Source organism: Raphanus sativus, chromosome 8, assembly GCF_000801105.2.
Source record: "Raphanus sativus cultivar WK10039 chromosome 8, ASM80110v3, whole genome shotgun sequence".
NCBI lineage: Eukaryota > Viridiplantae > Streptophyta > Magnoliopsida > Brassicales > Brassicaceae > Raphanus > Raphanus sativus.
Genome location: NC_079518.1, coordinates 23,847,240 through 23,870,332, shown reverse-complemented (window position 1 = coordinate 23,870,332; position 23,093 = coordinate 23,847,240). Strand labels below are relative to the sequence as shown.

At 30.3% G+C, this 23,093-nt stretch overlaps 3 protein-coding genes across 3 annotated transcripts; 1 reads left to right on the top strand and 2 right to left on the bottom strand.

Annotated features, from left to right (window-relative positions):
• Nucleotides 1-1,872: 1,872 nt before the first annotated feature.
• Nucleotides 1,873-4,739, top strand: LOC108823068 (signal recognition particle subunit SRP54 3). Its single transcript, XM_018596297.2, has 9 exons — nucleotides 1,873-2,262; nucleotides 2,345-2,444; nucleotides 2,520-2,673; nucleotides 3,088-3,238; nucleotides 3,320-3,468; nucleotides 3,584-3,684; nucleotides 3,789-3,946; nucleotides 4,033-4,147; nucleotides 4,229-4,739. The coding sequence occupies exons 1-9, from the start codon at nucleotides 2,032-2,034 to the stop codon at nucleotides 4,558-4,560; spliced, it is 1,491 nt and encodes a 496-aa protein (XP_018451799.1). The 5' UTR covers nucleotides 1,873-2,031; the 3' UTR covers nucleotides 4,561-4,739.
• A 6,290-nt stretch (nucleotides 4,740-11,029) lies between these two features.
• On the bottom strand, nucleotides 11,030-12,106 carry LOC108821266 (uncharacterized). Its single transcript, XM_018594315.2, has 3 exons — nucleotides 11,943-12,106; nucleotides 11,578-11,790; nucleotides 11,030-11,507 (listed from the first exon to the last, which is right to left on the bottom strand). Exons 1-3 carry the CDS (start codon nucleotides 12,028-12,030, stop codon nucleotides 11,188-11,190), a joined length of 621 nt encoding a protein of 206 aa, XP_018449817.1. The 5' UTR covers nucleotides 12,031-12,106; the 3' UTR covers nucleotides 11,030-11,187.
• A 5,784-nt stretch (nucleotides 12,107-17,890) lies between these two features.
• LOC108819279 (protein trichome berefringence-like 7) lies at nucleotides 17,891-20,147 on the bottom strand. Its single transcript, XM_018592283.2, has 4 exons — nucleotides 18,852-20,147; nucleotides 18,603-18,761; nucleotides 18,245-18,518; nucleotides 17,891-18,163 (listed from the first exon to the last, which is right to left on the bottom strand). The coding sequence occupies exons 1-4, from the start codon at nucleotides 19,739-19,741 to the stop codon at nucleotides 18,155-18,157; spliced, it is 1,332 nt and encodes a 443-aa protein (XP_018447785.1). The 5' UTR covers nucleotides 19,742-20,147; the 3' UTR covers nucleotides 17,891-18,154.
• Between the last annotated feature and the right edge of the window lie 2,946 nt (nucleotides 20,148-23,093).

Sequence of the window (23,093 nt, the reverse complement as noted above, 5' to 3'; positions counted from 1 at the left end):
TTATATATTGACAAATATAACCTAATTATTTATAAAAATAATAAAAATTTTCAACGCTCTAAATTTAAACGTGAGAGCGAACATATTATTTTGTAAATAATAGTATAAATAATTTTGAATCTTATGCCAATTTTTTAGAAATTATCACAATAAGTGATTTTGTTTTTTTTTAAATAATTGTAAAAAATAAATTATTATTATATCTCTTCTTTTTTTGTCAGCAATTATTATTATATCTTATGTGATATATATATTCATTAAAATATACTAAACCAAAATATAATATAAACATATATGTAATACTTTAATATTACTAAATAGTCTAAATTATAGTGTATAAGTTTGGCTATGGTATTGTCTTTAGCAAATTTTAATTATTTTCAAAATAATGACAAATTATCAGTTAAATCACTAAAAATATTTATTAATTAATATTAATAAGTAATCATAAAATATGACTAAATCTATAATTACGGAAAGGTTGACAAATAAACAAATTCACTTCTCAAATAATAGTATAGATAGATAGATATATAATTTGTTTTATATCTTAATTTTTTTAACTTTTATAATATAAATAATTATTTATGATAACAACACAATATATAAGAATTATCTTATTTTAAAAATAATTAATATTATTAATATAAATTTGTGTTTACATGATATATAAGAATTGTTTTATTTTAAAAATAATTAATATTATTAATAAAAATTCGTTTTTAACTATATAATAAATTCAAAAATAATAGTATAGATATAGATAAATTATTCTATATCTTATTTTTTTTAATTTTATAACAGAAATAATTATTTTAAGATAACAACAAAATATATAAGAATTATCTTTTTTTTAAAAAGATAATTTGATTAATAGAAATTTGTTTTTAATTATATATACAAATTCATTAAGGGTAGTATCGATATTAACCATTTCAACTCTTAACGTGAGAGCTCCGTTGCGAAAAATTATTTCGTATAGATATAGATAAATTATTCTATATCTTATATTTTAACTTTTATAACAGAAATAATTATTTTAAGATAACAACAAAATATATAAGAATTATCTTTTTTTTAAATAATTTGATTAATAGAAAATTGTTTTTAATTATATATACAAATTCATTAAGGGTAGTATCGATATTAACCAATAATTAATATTGTTAATATAAATTTGTGTTTACATGATATATAAGAATTGTTTTTATTTTAAAAATAAATAATATTATTAATAGAAATTCGTTTTTAACTATATAATAAATTCAAAAATAATAGTATAGATATAGATAAATTATTCTATATCTTATTTTTTAAATTTTATAACAGAAATAATTATTTAAAGATAACAACAAAATATATAAGAATTATCTTTTTTTTTAAAATAATTTGATTAATAGAAATTTATTTTTAATTATATATACAAGTTCATTAAGGGTAGTATCAATATTAACCATTTCAACTCTTAATGTGAGAGTTCCGTTGCAAAAAATCATTTTATATAGATATAGATAAATTATTCTATATCTTATATAACTTTTATAACAGAAATAATTATTTTAAGACAACAACAAAATATATAAGAATTATATTTTTTAAAACATAATTTGATTAATAGAATTTTTTAATTATATATACAAATTCATTAAGGATAATATCAATATTAACCGATTCAAACAAGATATCTAAGGTTTTTTTGTTTTTGTTTAGTTGCTGGCTCCGATTACAAACAAACCCGATCCATATTGGAAGATAACCATCGATGGATCCAAATGCTTCGTCTCTGGTCCTAAACTAGATTTTGTTGAAAGTAACCCATCAGGCCCATCAATTTTGATATGTATCGCCTCTAGTCCTAATCATCATGGAATTAAGATCCCTCAGATTAGAAAAACACAACTTCTCTCGCTCGTCCCGTCACAATCCTCTAATCTCCGACGAAACCTCTCCGAATCAAAACCCTAATTCCCCAAAACCCGATCGTTCCCCTCTCGATCTTCTTCTCAGTCGAATCTCACATCAGCGGCGAAGATGGTTTTAGCGGAGCTCGGCGGGCAGATCGCCAGCGCCTTGCAGAAGATGAGCAACGTGACGATCATCGACGAGAAGGCTCTCAACGAGTGCTTGAAAGAGATCACTCGCGCTCTTCTCCATTCCGATGTCTCTTTCCCTCTCGTGAGGGAGATGCAGAACAACATCAAGAAGATCGTCAACCTCGAGGAGCTAGCCGCTGGCCACAACAAGCGTCGGATCATTGAGCAGGTTCTTGAATTTGCGATTCGATTAGAAATCGGATTTGATTCGGTTATTGAATTGAACCGGATTGTTTGTTTGTTTGTTTCAGGCTATCTTTAGTGAACTGTGTAAGATGTTGGATCCAGGGAAGCCTGCGTTTTCGCCCAAGAAGGCTAAACCTAGTGTTGTTATGTTCGTTGGATTACAAGGTGAGGTCTTTGTTAGATTGTGTTTGTTTTTCTTAATGTGTAGATTACAAAGGTAAGGTCTTTTGTAATGTTTAGGTGCTGGTAAAACGACGACGTGTACCAAGTATGCTTATTATCATCAGAAGAAAGGCTACAAACCTGCTTTGGTGTGTGCGGATACTTTCAGGGCTGGTGCTTTTGATCAGCTCAAACAGAATGCTACCAAGGCTAGGATCCCCTTTTATGGAAGGTATGAAGGTTTCAGCTTTCTTCTTACTGCTCGTGTCTCCAATAGAATAGTAGCTTACGTATCAGGAGTGTCTGTAAAAAAATGATGGAACTTTCTTTGTTACGGTAGAGCCAAGGTTCAAAGTTTGTGAAATTGTTTGATTTAGGCTCGAGGTTTTGGTTTAGGATTGTGGCTGCTAAAACCTGACTGAGTGGGACTAAGCTATCTTTCTTTAAGCCCTTTTGTTTTTGTTTTTTTAATTTCTGTTGAGATCTTCTGTTTCTATTTGAAATTACTGCGACTAAGCTGTTTGTAGTTTTGGATTTACTTCATTGACAGTAAACGAGAGAGATGAAAGTATTGTGGACTAAAACTATTCTATAGGGCATACTGTGATAACATAATGTGCTAATGCTGGGTTGTGATTCTTTGCAGCTACACGGAATCCGATCCTGTGAAAATTGCTGTTGAGGGAGTTGATACGTTTAAGAAAGAAAACTGTGATCTTATTATTGTTGACACCAGTGGTCGCCACAAACAAGAAGCTACTCTCTTTGAAGAAATGCGTCAAGTTGCTGAAGCAACTGTATGTTCTGTTGTATTGGAGTCTTTTGTTTGTTGCTTGGTTGATATTGAAGGCTCTGATCATGGTCTTTTCATTTTGCAGAAACCAGATCTTGTTATATTTGTCATGGACAGCAGTATTGGTCAAGCTGCGTTTGACCAAGCTCAAGCATTCAAGCAAAGTGTTGCTGTGGGAGCTGTAATCATCACTAAGATGGACGGTCATGCCAAGGGTGGTGGTGCTCTTAGCGCGTACGTATCTTTCACCTTCTATATTCTCGCTCTATGTTTTCAAAATTGTATGTACAAAAATCTTGTTGGCTTTTCCAATTGGACCATTGAATGTGATCCGTTTTCATCTTGTTAGTGTTGCAGCGACAAAGAGTCCTGTGATATTCATCGGAACAGGAGAGCATATGGATGAGTTTGAAGTGTTTGACGTCAAACCATTTGTCAGCCGTCTCTTAGGTAACTTCCATGGCATTGGTTGAAGATTAGTATCACCGTGAGAAGTAATCAAAGTCTCTCAATGTGTTGTATGTTGACTTGGAATCTTTTTTTATGCACAACAGGAATGGGTGATTGGTCTGGATTCGTGGATAAACTACAAGATGTGGTACCTAAAGATCAACAGCCTGAACTTCTGGAAAAGCTCTCTCAGGGTAACTTCACGTTGAGAATTATGTACGACCAGTTCCAGAACTTACTGAACATGGGCCCACTTAGTGAGGTCAGAATCTCTTGTCAACATGTTATTAAGGTTTAAGAGCACGAGGTGACTGAGATGATGATAACAACAACCTGAGGTGTCTGTAGGTTTTCTCAATGCTGCCTGGAGCTGCTGCTCAAATGATGCCTAAAGGACACGAGAAAGAAAGCCAAGCCAAGATAAAGCGATACATGACAATGATGGATTCCATGACAAACGAAGGTGAGAAGAGAACAATAATAATATCTTATTTGGAGTAGAAGTAATAACTGATGATGGTGTATTTTTTTTTAACTGGTGCAGAACTGGACAGTTCGAACCCGAAGATGTTTAACGAGTCAAGGATGATGAGGATAGCGAGAGGGTCAGGGAGGATGGTAAGAGAAGTGATGGAGATGTTGGAAGAGTACAAGAGGCTAGCAAAGATGTGGAGCAAGATGAAAGGGCTCAAGATCCCAAAGAATGGAGACATGAGCGCACTCTCGAGAAACATGAACGCTCAGCACATGAGTAAGGTCCTTCCTCCTCAGATGCTCAAGCAGTTTGGAGGCATGGGCGGTCTGCAGAGTCTCATGAAACAGATGGGTTCTGGCAAAGACATGATGGGTATGTTTGGTGGCGGCAAAGACAAATAGTTTCTTTTTTCCTTTCTTACACCCAAAATCTACACCTTCCTCATTTGTCGTTTACTAGTTTTTTTTTTCCTGTGAAAATATCAACGATTTCCCTTTTTTAATTTTCCTGTATTTCCATTCGCCTTTCAGTTTATCTTTCTTTGTATTTTTCCTTTCTCGAAATAAAAGATTTTCAACTATGTTTTTTTCAAATTGAATATATACAACTACAACTAGGGATGGCAATCAAGGACCTGGACCGCGGGCCTGACCCGTAAAGGCTTGTTGCGGGGCGGGATTGGGCTTCCATTTGATAAGCCCGCAAAATTGCGGGCTTCGCGGGACGGACTCAAAACGGGACGGGTTCAAAGCGGGATGGGCTCAAAATGGGACGGGTCGAAAGCGGGATGGGTTAAACCGCGGGATTTTGCGGCAATCCTAAGTTTCCATTTATGCTTTCACATGAGAGAGAGAGAGAGAGAGAGAGAGAGAGAGAGAGAGAGAGAGAGAGAGAGAGAGAGAGAGAGAGAGAGAGAGAGAGGAGAGAGAGAGAGAGAGAGAGAGAGAGAGAGAGAGAGAAGAGAGAGAGAGAGAGAGAGAGAGAGAGAGAGAGAGAGAGAGAGAGAGAGAGAGAGAGAGAGAGGAGAGAGAGAGAGAGAGAGAGAGAGAGAGAGAGAGAGAGAGAGAGAGAGAGAGAGAGAGAGAGAGAGAGAGAGAGAGAGAGAGAGAGAGAGAGAGAGAGAGAGAGAGAGAGAGAGAGAGAGAGAGAGAGAGAGAGAGAGAGAGAAGAGAGAGAGAGAGAGAGAGAGAGAGAGAGAGAGAGAGAGAGAGAGAGAGAGAGAGAGAGAGAGAGAGAGAGAGAAGAGAGAGAGAGAAGAGAGGAGAGAGAGAGAGAGAGAGAGAGAGAGAGAGAGAGAGAGAGAGAAGAGAGAGAGAGAGAGAGAGAGAGAGAGAGAGAGAGAGAGAGAGAGAGAGAGAGAGAGAGAGAGAGAGAGAGAGAGAGAGAGAGAGAGAGAGAGAGAGAGAGAGAAGAGAGAGAGAGAGAGAGAGAGAGAGAGAGAGAGAGAGAGAGAGAGAGAGAGAGAGAGAGAGAGAGAGAGAGAGAGAGAGAGAGAGAGAGAGAGAGAGAGAGAGAGAGACTATGGAACTCCATTGATGGTGGTTTCAGTGTCGATGATGCTTCCGGTCTCCCAAGAGCCTCTAATCTGCACTGGTAGAGCTTCTTCAAACCATCATAAATGATAATAAATACATTTGTTTTGTATAAGCTTAATGTATTGATCTTGTAAGAGTATACTCGATCATGTGCAAGATAAAAATCAATTCATGTCTATGTTTGTTTGTGCATGTAGAAATAAGCAATGTTATATTCGATGTCCCGCGGGACGGCCCGCGAAGGCCTGCATATTTCGAGGTACAGGATTGGGCAGCTAGTTTGAGGACCGCATCCCGCGCGGGACAGGCCCGCCGTGTACCGCCAGAAGTCGAATCCGCAGCGGTTCGGGACAGGACGGGACGGAAAAACCCAATTGCCATCTCTAACTACAACATATTAAAATACCTCAATTACATGATATACATGTCAAGTGTCCATTTTCATTTTAGGCTTTTAGCATATTCAAATTTTGGAGAAGAATTGTGTTTTGAAGAATGATCCAACGTATAGTTTCATTTAAAAAAAAAGAAGATAAACTCCATTTCGATTCTATGGTTTAAAAATAGAGTAACAAATAAAGATTGTTTCTTTTTGTAAACAATTTCATTTCAGTACAATGGTTTAGTTCCAGGAAATTACTAGGGGAGTAACAAATAAAGATAGGAGGAATAAATGTAATTATCCCATTTTGGAGTAAGTTTTTTTTTTTGTCAACGTTTTTGAAGTAAGTTTACTTTTTATTTTTTGAAGAACTAAATAAAACTGTCATTCTTTTTTTTTTTGCTGTGACAATATTCTGCGGCAAGAGACTGCAGGTCTAAAAGGATTTAATGACTTGAGGAAAAAAAAAGTGATCTGATTATTTTACTTTCTAGGCCAAAAACAAATAGAAAAAACAAACTGTAGAGTGTAGAGCTTCCGAAATAATTATGGGAAATTGCATTGTACAGCCATCAAACAAAAGTAAATTAATTCTATATCTAAAATACCTAACTCATAATACATGACTCAGACATTATAAAAAATAGCTATATTACCCTCATAAACCACCGGTGAAACCTGCAAGAAGAAAAATAAAGATTAATAATAATAATAATGAAAAATAACTTGTGGCTCTTAGAAAACCACACTCTCTCTCTCATACGTATCTGATTTTGGTGACTTTGCAAAAATTGAAGTTTTCTTCCCAGATTTGTTTTTGAATTGATTTTTTCTCACAAAAAGAACAACCAATTATGGTAAAGAAAAGCAACGGTGACGGCGTACACGGTGAGCAAAAACACCAACTTAGATCTACGAAACAAACATACCTTCTTCTCAAGGTGAGGAAGGAGCAAAGATTCTGAGCTTGCGGAATTGAGTTTGGAGGAAAAGATGGCACCATAGGACCAACAGGTGACGTCGCAATTTCTGTTTTGATTTTTTAAAATTTTGTCAATCTTGAATTTTTTCTTATTATTTGTTTAAATTGTCATGGTATGTCGCATTGTTATAGTATGGTGAAGAATAGTTACCTCAGAACAGTGAATGCATTCATCACCATGTCTGAAACAGAAGATCACCATGTCTGAAACATAGGATCGCCATGTCCGAAACAGAGGAAGATGTGAAGAAGATGAACTCGCCGACTATACTATATCCGATAAATAAAATATAGTATGTATGTAAGGTTACTATATTTTTTAGATTACTATTTATGTACGATTACTATACTATTTTAAATAATCTCCGCTCACTCTTGTATTTTTATATTATTTATGTGAAAATGAACAATATATCGTGGTCTTCAATTTCAACATGTCTCTTTTTCGTCGGGTTCATTAATACAAGTACTAAAGTTTAGTTCTATGTATACTATACAAGTACTATACTATATCCATTATGTAGTATAGTATTATGAACCTGGTGAATGTCATTATTTGAAAAGGGTGGAAGCTGTTTATATCTCAGATGTGGGTTGACATTTCCGGGTTAGGGTTTAGTGTTATCATCTGGGTGAGAGTTTCACCAAAGTCTCTTGAATTATTGAACGAGCACTAAAGTTTAGTTCACGTACACTATACAAGTACTATACTATATCCACCATGTAGTATAGTATTATGAATCTGGTGAATGTCATTATTTGAAAAGGGTGAAGCTGTTTATATCTCAGATGTGGGTTGACATTTCCGGGTTAGGGTTTAGTGTTATCATCTGGGTGAGAGTTTCACCAAAGTCTCTTGAATTATTGAACGAGTACTAAAGTTTAGTTCACGTACACTATACAAGTACTATACTATATCCACCATGTAGTATAGTATTATGAATCTGGTGAATGTCATTATTTGAAAACGGTGGAAGCTGTTTATATCTCAGATGTGGGTTGACATTTCCGGGTTAGGGTTTAGTGTTATCATCTGGGTGAGAGTTTCACTAAAGTCCCTTGAATTATTGAACGAGTACTAAAGTGTAGTTCCCGTACACTATACAAGTACTATACTATATCCACCATGTAGTATAGTATTATGAACTTGGTGAATGTCATTATTTGAAAACGGTGGAAGCTGTTTATATCTCGGATGTGGGTTGACATTTCCGGGTTAGGGTTTAGTGTTATCATCTGGGTGAGAGTTTCACTAAAGTCCCTTGAATTATTGAACGAGTACTAAAGTTTAGTTCCCTTACACTATACAAGTAATAAACTAAATCCACCATGTAGTATAGTATTATAAACCTGGTGAATGTCATTATTTGAAAACGGGAAAACTGTTTATATCTTGGATGTGGGTTGATATTTCTAGATTAGGGTTTAGTGTTATCATATGGAAAGGGGTTTCACTAACCCACCCTCATTACTCCATTACTTGTACTAGTACTATGAACCGTATATGGTTTATATGTACAATGTAAACGTATTATACTATATCCACCATGTAATATAGTGCTATGAACCGTATGTGATTTATATGAGTCTGATGTGGCCTCAATTATCACCTTATATTATTTTGGTCAACTCATATCTATCTGATTATTTTACTGCATATAGTAAATAAATATGTTATAAAATAATCTGTGACATGAGTTCTTTCACGTAATGTGCTTGTAAATAATAATTATTCATTATTAAATTTCTTTGATGGATTAAATTGGCAAGTGACCTTATTTCTTCCCTTTGACATATTTTTCTTTATAATTGAAAACTGGTTTGACTTGAGGGTAGAACCAGATAAATTAAGATTCAATTGATAGTTACTTAATTGTGTCAACATCATAGTCATCCACTCAATTATCTTTACAAACTTAGTCATCTCGCAAATTACCCCAATAATTATGGCGTTGAAAGATTTTACAGTACTTTTAAAACACTTGCCAATCAATACTATTAAAATATGAACAATATTTATCGACTACATTTTGGACTGTAAAAAAAGTCTAGGTTGGTCCTATTATCTCTCTTCATATAACTTAATTATCTTCCCCATTATTTTTATTCATATATTCATATATCTAATTTAATTGCAATTAAATATATATCATGCCTAAAATTAAGGAACTAACTAAATAATCTATTATTTTTTAAACTAATGAATTTAATTTATATAAATATGTAATTTCAATAAAAATAAATTATATTTTATTTATTAATGTAATAAATAATTATATATGTCTATTAGTTCGTATATATACAACTATATATTAATCCAAATGCAAAAAAAAAACAATTTCTTCGAAACCCTCACTAAATACATAAAAATATTAATAGTTCGATAGTATTAATATTTTAAAAACGATGAAACATGTTACTTGATATTTTTATGAGTATATTTTTACGGTTATTCAAACACATGTAGTATAATTATCAAATATTAACTAATTCAACAAATATATTAACACAATTATATCATAAAACATTACATTTACATTAAATCGATGCAAGAGATTATGGATCAATGGTTTAAATTAGTTGTAAAACATAATTATATATACAGTATATAATAAATATATTTAAAGATTAAAATTACTAAATATTTACATTTCTGATGAGAATAATAAAATTAAATTTAAAATTTAAAATTAGTCATAAACAAAACATAAATAAATCTAATAACATGTGAATAACAAAAGTAAACTAACTAAATAAATGAAAATTATATTTACAAAATCATTAAATTGTAATAAACATATACAAATTGTTGATGCTCAAATATATTTAATTTTTAATATGCATCCTCTCGAATATTGATCTATTATCCTTACAACAAGATGAAAATTATATTTGACTATAATAAATTAAGTCAAACTGAATTGCATATTGGATCATCTATCAGTTCAACCGGTAGCCCGATTCTGGATTTTAGTTGTTTATAGATTTTAAATAATATTTTTTTTAAACTAAACCGAACTACATACGAGACCACATAATTTGTCAGTTGAACTGCGGGTCAGGTCGGATTTTAAAATACTCAATATAATGTTTCATTAATAAATCTAAATGTATAAGAATACATATTTATATCAAATAAATTTTGAAATGTTTCAAAAATAATCTCGTGGTTTGAAAGTGCGGATCAAAATCTAGAAGCATCTTATGTGTTTACGAGTTATATCCTAAACTAGCAATATAAATTTTCAGTTTACGAGTTATATCCTAAACTGAAAATCTTTAAGTATTATTAATTTCTAATATGAATAAGAAAATTAAATTTTAAATCTAAAATAATCTTAATATATAACATAATATTATAATAGATAATTGATAACAAAAAATAAACTAATGTCAAATCACAAAAATTAACTTTGTTAATAGATTCATGATCCACAAGATTGTATAATTTATTTTATAAAAAATAAAAAATCTAACTTCCTAAGTAGAATACAAACAGATTCTATTAATACAATTAAAAATTATATGCGTTAATAATTAAAAATTACTATCAATAGTTCAACTAGTAACCAGTTTTAAGTTATACCAGATTATTAAATAATATTTTTTTTCTAAAACACAACAAAATTACAAATCGGATTGTTGGATTTATCAGATTAACTGCAGGTCCGGATCCGATTAAACAAAAACTGGGTATAAGTATATAGTTATGCAACATGACAAATTCAATACAATTGTCAAAACTTATTACTAATATTTTCTAAAAATAGTATACACAAATATGATTAAAAATATAAATATAAAAATTAAATTGGTAAATAGTTAAACTAAAAACAAATATATACCCGCCATCTGAATCTAGTGTATTTTAAAGCTTCCCTTCATAATCACAGTTCCATATAAAATTTATGTGCCTACAACACTTCTTATACAACTTCATTTTTAAAGAAAATAAAAATTACGGAAGCAAACCAGCGTAAATCTACTCTTGCAATTGAAAAATAAAACATAAGTATTAAATTTAACAAAATCTCATTTCATCATACCCAAAAGTATAGCTAACATCTGGAAGAAACCCAGAAGTAACAACTGTTCAAAGACGAAACAGAGTAGACACTAACATAAAACTTCAAGAAGATACATTTGTCTTTTCACCAAGAGGGTGGTCGACAGAGTTTGCAAGGGTATCCTCTCTCTGCGGTTTCTCACAGTCAAGATGCTCAAATAGGCTTGTAAGTTCAAAGGCTGAACTTTCATCAGGAAGAAGCCAATCAGGTTCAGTTTTGGATAAGAGAACACCAACACCGTTCATATACATGAACTGGAAACAACCAACCGCCTCTTTTTCCATGTGTTTTGAGAGTACAATAACATTTGGTTTAGGAAATAGCACTGGCAAACAAGTAATGTCCACTAATATCCAAGTCATTCTCGCAAAGTCATCACCTCCTGGGATGGTAAATATGTATAAGTAAATAAAGAGGAGACATAGAAGTAAATTAAAAAGTAATTAACTCACCCTCGGGTAAGTAATCGACAAAGATTTTGGCATCCATAAATTTACGTTTCAGTTCATCCGAAAACCAATTCTTGTAACCGTAAGCCATGATAGACACCTCCTGACAGCCCAAATCATGAAGAATCGATTCTATACGGGAATGAAGTGAAGCAACATCGACATCCTTAGGAACCGGGTAATCCACCATGTCCCAATAGACGACTGTCTTACGGGCTGCCAACGAATAATGAATAAACAATTATGACGAGGCAGAAAGATTTAAAATAACTATACAATAACGCAAAGATCTTTTATTCTGTGTCCGATTTTTGGACGCCTAGATTAAGAATAAATCTAATAGACTAATTCAGATAGAGAGATCTTACTTTTGTTTATCACCAAAGGTGGAGTGATGTTTTCGTCGTCGTCCAGGATAAGGATTTGGTTCTCCTCGGGCAACACCTTTTCTGACATTTTTTTTTAAATTTAGGGTTAGCGATCTGCCTTATGCCTCTCTTAGAGCAGCAGCAGCAACAGAGTATCAGGGTTGGCTTGATAACCAAGTTTTTTTATATTAGTTTATTATTATTTTTTTTAACTTTAAAAAAAAAAAAAAATAAAGGGCCAATCAGAGGCTTTGGAGTCCGCGCACAGTGACGTTCCGACCAGAACATTGATCCTTACCGAAAGATTTCAAGAAATTTTCTTGGCACCAAAACCAAAAAAAGTGAGACCCACATCATTTTATAATATATATTTTTTTAGCTAAGGATTCACATCATTCTACCGTTGCTGCTGTTCTTATATATATCGCCAGGGAGTATCGTATTCGGCTGGGCCAACTTTACCGTCTTCTGTGTCTCCAACTTTAACGCAGGCTTTGTTTTTTCTTTCTCCAATAATCTTATATTATATAAAAAATTAGAATAACCTTTTTCTCTATAATTTATATTTTTATAATATATATAAAATTGAAGCGGGTGCGTCAAACGCTCCAGTGCTCTTGTCCGAAAAAAAGATTCTAGCATACTCCTGCCCGAACTGCCCGAAACTGGAAAATAGATAAATCTTTATTTAAATCAGAAAATTATCAAAAGACCACGGAACCAATAGAAACTTGCATAACTACAACCCAACCAGGGTCATTTCGTTGACCATCTATAACCGATCCATAAAATTCGGATTTCTTTCTCCATAACTTCCGAAAACTTAGTAAGACTTGGTGTGCAGGTAAACCTTGGTGTAACTGTATAACGTAATAAAACTTCAACAAGTATACACTATATCTAATACAAAGTTATTCTAAATTGAACTAAGTCTCAGTTTAGATGTGAAATTTCTTATTATGTTATTGTTTGGACACATATGTTGTTATTATATATTTATTGAAGTTCAAATAAAAAAATAGTTTATAGATATAACTAGAGAAATTACATAATGTGAAGAATAATTTACAGAAATTTAGTAAAAGTTGATAAAACTTCTATGTCATAAAAACACAATTAATCTTCAGTCGGCGAGTTACGAGCAGTCAAGTGCATGGCATCGCAGAAGTCCCAGGCTGCACAATTCCAAAAACAACAATCGCATTTCCACCGTGATCTTGATCCATTTAGGGAGACTACAAACATTGGTTCGTCTATTTTGGAGCACCAGCAATCATTTGACACATTAGGATCTATCCTTTGGGCCACATATAGAAACATGGGAGGTTTTTCGTAAGCCCAATGGCATGTGAGTTCCCAACTATTGACTATTTGAGACATCTGATCAACATGTTGACGAGTAAAAGCAGGGTAGTTGTGAACCAATCCTCTAGCATCAACGCTAAATGCTAAGTTCATCATACCATCTACAAATTGGGTCAACACGCATCCTCTCTCACCAGCACGATGTATTTTTTTCCTTCCTTCGTCAATTAAATGGAGGATGAAGAACTCGTAACTAATATTAACTATAATTAAAAAACAATAATTTATATAATAAGAAAAACTTTTCAATAATATTTATATATACCTAAATTATATTCATAATTAAACTACTACCCAAATTAATAAATATAAAGTAATCTAATCTATTTATGAACTATTTTATATATTATAAAATAACAGAATAAAATTTATTCATGAATTTTATGGCATACTTCAACTTACCAAAACAAATATTAAAATAATATATTTTAGCATATATATAATATATATATATATATATATATATATATAAATTAGAATATTAAAAATAATTTAATATATTTATCAAGTATGAGACATGTAAAATGATAAGAGTTAATTTATATATTAAGGATGAAAAATAATAAAAAATATATTTAAACCAATATAAAAATTAAAATAATTTTTCTCTATAATTTATGGTTTTAAAATATATATAAAATTGATACGAAGCGGGTTGTATAAATGAATTATCTTATTTTCATAAACTTTTCTTCATGTAAATTTAATTTTAATTATATGTACCTTAAAAACAATTTTTTTATAAAATACATATGTATAAGATTTCTAATTTTCAGTAAATAAGTTTTTTAATAAAATTAATATATCGCTTTAAAGCGTGTGTTGACATGTAATAATAAAAAAATATTATTAGTTATATAATAAAAATATGTAACAAAATTAAAATTATTAAATATTTAAATGTCTAATATGTATAATTAAATTAAATTTAAAATTTAAAAGAGACCAAAAAAACATAAAAAATATAATAACATGTGAGCAATAAAAGTAAACTAAATATAAAAAAATTATATTTATTTCGAACTTAAATCACTAAATAATAGAAACCTATAAAAATCGCTAATGCTGAAATGTATTTCTATTTTAGTATACATCCTCTTAAATATCTATACTATTAAAGCATGATCCTATTGGTCTTTTTACTAAAAATACCCTTTTCTTTAATAACATTGCATATTTCATTAAGGGTAATCAAGTAATATTAATAACAAATCTATATTGGGTCATTTTTTGGATCCAGCCCACTGCCCACATCATCTCTTTTGGGCCATTTGGGCCGATTAAAAAATCAGATCCAATTCTTTTTTTTTTCCAAGTTCAAATAATTTATTTTCAATCATTCTTAATATTTTGTGTAGTGAACAAAAATTAATCACTTAATTATTATGTTTTTTCTTTTTAATATAATTTAAGCATCATAAAAAATGAATATTTTCATTGAAAAGTATAATCTTTACTAAAAGTATATATTTTTTTTATTAAAAAAATTAACCACATAATAAAATTAATTTATTAGAGTTATACCAACTTAATTAATTCATTAAAAATAAAGTTTAATTTTCTAAACATAAATACTCATTAGATCTGGACGTTCGGGTATTTATTCGGGTACGAATCGGTTCTTTCGGGTATCGGGTTTTTCGGGTTTTGAAATTAAACCCCATTCGGGTATTATAAAATTTTGGATCCGGTTCGAGTCAGGTCTTTCCGGGTCCGGGTGGATTCGGTTCTCATGCATAAAACCTGAAAATAACCAAATAACCAAAGTATCTAAAACGGGTTCGGTGATTTATACTCAAAGTAACCAAAGTATCCGATTCAGTTCAAATTTTTGTATCCAAATTACTCAAAAGTAACCAAAAGAAACCAAAAATATCCATTATATACAGTCTTTTGGGTAAATTTTTTATCCAAATTATCATATTTTATCCAAAAATACTCAAAATACTAAAAATAACTACTATAGTTAATTTATAATATTAATTTAAAATATTAAAATAATTATAAATAAATTTATAACATATGTTTTTAGATATATATTCACATTTCAGATATCTTCGGGTACTCATTTAGTTCTCGGTTCGGGTTGGGTTCGGGACCGGTTCTTCGGATATAGCAATTTAGAACTCATTCGGATATTTACCCGGGGTCTGATCGGTTCGTGACCCTGATTTTCGGGTCGGTTCAGGTTGGTTCTTCGGGTTCGGATATTGTGCTCAGACCTATACTCATTTAAAATGAAACACGATAAAGAAAGATAAAAAGTTTAAGTCTTTTATAAAAAACAAATATATGAAAATATGACATTTACTAAATATTTGTAAATTTAAAAAAAAATAAAGGAAAATAACCCGCGCTTTAAAAGCGCGGGTCAAAATCTAGTTGTTTCATTACGTTTACAACAAAATGATAAATTAGTTTGACTAAAAATGTGTATGACAAACTTTTGTGAAACTGAAGCATCCCATTCATAATATATTCACCATTCATGAATTAAAATATTTTAAAATATTACATTTTAAGTCAAAGTTGTATTATATAATAGGTCATCCATCGGTTCAACTAATAACCGGATCCTAGATTTTAAGGCTTTTTTGGCTTGGTTTTATAAAATTTTTAAATGATGAGTTTTAAAAAAAAAACAAACCAGATTACATATATATATATATAAAGTCACTTGTTTTGTCGGTTTAACCGCATGTTCGGATCTGGTTTTAAAACTGAATCCCCTAGACATTATTTGCAAAGTGATTTGCCACATGTCATCTCTACAATCGTTTTTACAAAAAAAAATATGACATGGCTATCAAGATTGATGACATGTCATATGTTAAATATGACATGGACAATTACATTTAATGTTGATATATATATTTTTGGAAAACTTTTTAGAATGTGGCAATAAATCATATATTATATTTAATGTTGATTTATATTTTTGGAAAACTCTTTAGAAAATGTTAATAACTCATAAATCATCACTGAAATAAATATATTCAAATATGATATTTTGAATTTGGAAATATTAATTAATTTTACTTTTATAGTTATACAATTTTTGTTATCTAAAATTTTCAAAATTTTCTGCATTTTAAAAAAAAAATATAAATTTCTAATTGTAATATCATTAGTTTCTTTTAGATATCTACAGATTTTATAAGTGTTGTTTAGTTTAAATTTTTGATAACTATACAATTTTTATATGATTTTAGTAATTTGTACAAGTTGATTTAATACATTTAACCAAAAGAAATAGATAAAAAATTTATCTAAGATTCTAATTTTAAATATATACATATATATTCTTAAATAATATGACATGGCTATTAAAATTGATGACATGTCAAATATGAGATGGATAATTACATTTAATGCTGATATATATTTTGGAATTTTTTTAGAATATGTTAATAACTCATAAATCATCACTAAAATAAATATATTCAAATATGACATTTTTGAATTTCGAAATATTAATTAATTTTACTTTTATAGTTATACAATTTTTGTTATCTAAAATTTTCAAAATTTTCTGCATTTTAAAAAAAATTATAAATTTCTAATTGTAATATCATTAGTTTCTTTTAGATATCTACAGATTTTATAAGTGTTGTTTAGTTTTAATTTTTGGTAACTGTACAATTTTTATATGATTTTAGTAATTTTGTACAAGTTGATTTAATACATTTAACCAAAAGAAATAGATAAAAAAATTATCTAAGATTCTAATTTTAAATATATACATATATATTCTTAAATAATAGGAAATGGCTATTAAGATTGATCACATGTCAAATATGAGATGGATAATTACATTTAATGCTGATATATATTTTGGATTTTTTAGAATATGTTAATAACTCATAAATCATCACTAAAATAAATATATTCAAATATGACATTTTGAATTTCGAAATATAATTAATTTTACTTTTATAATTATACAATTTTTCTTATCTAAAACTTTCAAAATTTTGTGCATTTTTTTAAAAAGTATAAATTTTTAATCGTAATATCATTAGTTTCTTTTAGATATCTACAAATTTTATAAATGTTGTTTAGTTTTAATTTTTGATAACTATACAATTTTATATGATTTTTAGTAATTTTTTACAAGTTATTTAATACATTTAACCAAAAAAATAATAAAAAAAATTATCTAAGATTCTATTTAAATATATACATATATATTCTTAAATATAATTTAAAATAAACATAATTATTTTCTCTTAATTGTATGCTTAATTAAATGATATTTATATTAATTATTGATCAAAATAATAAAATATATAATATTAATAAACTGAAATTTAATTATAATTTAATTTTTATAAAAATTTATCACTGCACATGGTGCAGAAAAACATCTAGTATAAACTGTATAACACTTTATATGTAGCATTTAAATGTAGTTAAACATTCAAAGATACAATTTATATCATTGGTTTATTTTGAAAATAATTCTTGAAAGATCAAAATCTAGTCAACCTTTTAAAATGGAATGGACTTGGAAAACAATGATTTGAAAATAGAGTTTGAAGTGGAAAATGGAAGGTTGAAAATGCTATTAGCACCAAGAAAACTGCTTTAAATCCAGTCACAGATAGTAATGAAATCATTTTATACCATAAGGTCCACTCACTCTCTTTGAATCGATAATACAAAAGAAGAAGAACGTGGAAGAAACAATAAAAGAATGAATTTAAGAATCACTTTGTGACCCCCAAGTCTTTAGGTCCCAGAAGAACACAGAAGCAATTAGCTCCGAGATAAAATCTTCAAGGGTCGTTAATCTTTTTCTTTTTTTTCTATCGTGTTATGTTGCAAAAACATGCAGTTAATCCATATCACTGAACCTGCAAACCAAGTAAACAAAACATTCAGACATAAAGAAAACTGTTGTGTTAGAGAAGCAAAGCAAAAAGAAAGAAAGTTACTTGCTGTCTAAAAAGGAAGAAGAGCAAGATTTCATTCCAGATATCAGGAACTCCAGGTAGACACCAGTGACTACAATCAGGTACCAACGGGTTATCACTCCATAAACCCACATGACCATCGCTTCTAAACGCTGACATCGAAGTTACATCCAAAACCGATACAGGAACCGTCATGTTCTTGACCACTTCTTTGATCATTTCAGAGAATATGCTTTTGTCTCTTCCTTGAGTATCCGGGGTTGGATACTTTGTCACATTACATGATCTATGATCACTACACAATAACACCAAACTTCAATCTAAAGAAAAGGCAGAACAAGAACGAGTAAAAGCTAAGGAAGTTTCTGTTTATTTGTACCTCCAGTGAGATGGCTCAAAGGTCCGAAACAAGACACGAGTTTTGTTTGGATCAATCTTAGTCTCTATCCATGATGCCCATGTCTCCAACGCTACTCTATAAGCTGCAGGAATCGACATTCCGAGCCTCAATGAGTTCCCAACCTGAAAGTAACAACCACTGATGTTCCAAAAACACACAGTTAGAAACAGGAGAAAGGTATGTGTGAGACATGAGTATTATATAAAGGGTTATGGCCAATACACCTACGTCTCAAAAAGCTTCCCAGGCACCCACCATTGACCAGTATTGAAAACAAGATAATCCGCAGAGCTCCACTCATGGTTAATCACATCCAAAACATCCAACTTCAACGTGGACTTAACACGTTTCGGCGCGTGCCAACGCAACAGCTTCCCTGGCTGAACCAAGAAAACCGATCTGTAGAACTCAACCGTAAAGTTAAAAGAACCAAACCTCACACCCAAGAACCGTATCCTCTTCGTTATATTATTCCCATTCACTTCATAAACACTCCTCTTATCATCCAAACCCGTCATCAACATACATATCAAAGACTCCCACTGCGTCCTACTCATCGAATCCCCAACAAAGACTATCCTTTTCCCTCTCAACCTCTCCAACACGTCACCCACTCGGAACCTCGGGACGTTACAATGCTTAGGCTTCCACCTCCACTTCAAATACTCATCGTGCTCACGCCCGTTTCCTAGACAGTTAAACCCTTTCTCCACAAACGGACATTCAGAGGCGTTATACAAAGGGTAGCTATCATCAACCACCCAGTTCCCATCGAATACGTCACACTCCTTACCCTCCGTTGCAACAACAGAGCTGGTGTTGTTAAACTGCAACGCACCGTTGTAACCGAGGCTAGGAACAACGTAGAGATAACCACCAGCTATGATCACGAGAAACGAGACAAGTGTTCCCGCGACGATAAGAACCTGGAACAAGTACGAGATCTCTTTTAACCGGTTTGTATACGGACGTGGACTTCCACCGAATGTTCTCGGGCTAGCGAAAGCTGAGCCAACGGGACTGGTGAAGGCGGTTGAAGAGGTGCTCCTTGGGCTCTCTACAGCTAAAGAACTCAATGCTCTTCTATTGAACGATGTGCTCTTTGTGAAACTACTCATTGTTCATCTATCTATCAATCTCTTAGCTCCTTAAGTACTTTTTATTTAAACCCATCATGCAAAAGGAAGAAGCTTTTCTAAATAAATGCAAGAACAGAGAGGATGATCCAATCTTCTAGAGTTGAAAATTCAACATTTTGACGCGGACCCAGATCGAATCACGAGATGGGTATCGTTCAAATCCAACCGAAATCGAAAGAGAATGAAGCGATACCGTGAAAAAAAGTTTGGTGGGAGATTGCGAATTTGAGGACGGTAAGAACAGAGACTTTGATGTTTTCTTTCGAATGTGTAGAGAGAGAGAGATCAAAGACGCGTTTTCTGATTGAGATCGGAGAAGAGGAAGACAGAGAGAGAGATCGGCGAGGAAAGAGGGACACTGTCTGGTTCCGATGTCTGCTCTGTAATTAAATTTAATATATATCAAAGTTCGATGCGTCGAGATTTGGAAATAGCGTAAAGGGTAAAGTGGTAATTTTATATGAAGAAATATGTGGAAAATTGTCTTTTAAGAATGTTCTGGTCTTGGATCATTGTCTGTGTTGTTGCAAACAAGCATTGTTTATGGTTTAATCGGATAATGTTAATCACTAATCATATTGTGTGTACTATTTTCTGTTAGTATTAAACAGAGACAACAAGAAGTTGGGTGATATAGATTAAATGCAATTACTTAATTTGCTCATCCCCTATATATTAACTGAGAAACATTTGAAAAGTTGTAACCTCAATTTTGTAATAATTAAAAAAGAACTCAATGTTTAGGTGTCCCTCAATTAGATAGTCAATTACATTCAATTGAAAAATAAGTAGGTCCACATTCGATTTTTATATGTTGCTAGATAAATTCGTTGGTCAAACTATATGATATGATGATATGATATGATATTATAATAGAAGCATTTATGATTTTTCCGCTAGATATAATTACTATTTTATTTTATTTCCTTAAATAAAACCTATGGAATTACCATAATGACTAATATATATATATGACAATTAATGTTTCTAATAATAAAGATTTGATAACAACTTATATTTCCTCCATCATTTTTTGTTTCATTTTATATTATTAAAATAAATTAAATAATCGAATTAGCTATAAAATTAAAATTTAGATTTTTTTGTATATGTTATATTTTGAATTTTAAAAAATGACAATAAATGACTAAAACTACTAAAATTATTATGTTAAAAATTAATGATCAATGGTTTAACATTTTTATTATAAAAAAATACACATGATTTTAAACCCACATTCGATTTTTATATGTCGCTAGATACATTCGAGTTTTATATGTCGCTAGATACATTCTTTGGTCAAACTATATGATATGATATGATATTTACGATAGAAGCATTTATGATTGTTCCGCTAGATATAATTACTATTTTCTTTTCTTTCCTTAAATAAAACCTACGAAATTACCATAAATGACTAATATATATATATATGACAATTAATGTATCTAATAATATATATTTGATAACAATTTATATATCCTCCATCATTTTTTGTTTAATTTTATATTATTAAAATAAATTAAACAATCGAATTAGCTATAAAATTAAAATTTAGATTTTTCGTATATGTTATATTTCGAATTTTTAAAAATGACAATAAATGACTAAAACTATTAAACTATTATGTTAAAAATTAATGATCAATGGTTTAACACTTTTATTATAAAAAAGATACACATGATTTTAAAACCATATGAGTAAAAAGTATCATTTAATAATAAAACAAATAAATATATAGATTAAACTATATACCATATAAGATTACATAAATATTTTAATTTCAAAACTTTCAATGAGTTTTCAAGAACATTTATAAATTATAAACTTATTAAATTTTTCACATTGAAAATTTTGTTATCAATGATTTAAATATTTTGTTATAAAACGATATAAATGATCATAGAACCGTATGATTGTGAAGTTTCATTTAATAAATAACTATATAAAATATAATATATAAAATATATTATTCTTAGAAAAGTAAATTGGTCCATCTTAACTTATATTACACTTTTTATTAAACTAACTATCGAATTGGTATATACCGTCGTAACCAAATGGATGTAATTTTATAAAAACCGTAGGATTTGGATATGGTTTGATTTATAACCGATTAAACTGAAACATGTAAATATGTATATATTTATAACGATGCATGAATATCTATTTGTTATATGAGTTGAACCATAATTATAATTTGTAAATCACTTGAATTACTTGAATTATAATTAAGTAACAATTTACTGCAACTGAGGCTTCTTATTTTTTTAGTCTTTCTTTTTCGATATTTTTGCTTTATTTTAACAATAACTAAATTAAAGTAAAGATTATAAATTTGATCAACAATTAGTTGAAATTCTTTACAACTTTTTTTTATCTTTAAACAAACAGAACTGTGTTCAATCGAGAACATATTAATTTGATGAACACTAAATATGGAAGAATATAAAAGCTTTTATTTCATGCTTCAGTTTTGTCTTTTATTTTTATTTTCAAAATTTAGAGCTTTGATATTAATTCTAGATTTGATTATTTTATTAGATGATAGAAGCATTTTTTTGTTTTTTATTATTTTATTTAAATATATAATATTTTTTAATAAATGACTTTTTGACAATATGACTCTAAAATTCGTATAATATATATGATCTCAAACTAAATAATTATTTTTTGGTATAAAACCGAATAAACTGAAAACTGACGGTATATAAGCCAAATCGAACCGAAGTAAATATGGATTTAGAATAGTAGTTATATTTTACTAACCGAAATACAGTAAAAACCGAACATAACCGAAACCAACCCGATATCCGGATTGAACACTCCTAATCTAAATGAAACCGAACTATTATTTCATTCTCCAAAACATAATAAAAATAACAACTTCATCCCGCGCAAGGCGCGTATCTTATCCTAGTCTAATGTATTTAATGATGGAGACACATGTTCATAAGTTTTGTCACTTTTGAAAGAGTGTTATATATATTTGTTTTATCTTTAAATTAAAAAAAAATAATAGTTGGATTAAACCTATATCAATATATCATGTTTATAATTTAATAGAACAGATACATTCAATTTTGTATATTTTAAAAATAAAAACATCATTTTTGTTATAATCCATTGTATGGATTGTGTGGATTGCTCATAACCAAGACCAAGGAGGTTTACATCCGACCCGTCTATCCGACCCGTCTACATTCCGCCCGAGACTTGTCAAGATGAAGACCCATTCAACCGAAGCATTTATGAGCTTTGACCAAGTCTTGATATTGTAATGAATGTAGTCAATGTTGTATTCATTGTGTAGATTCTCTTTGATGTAAAC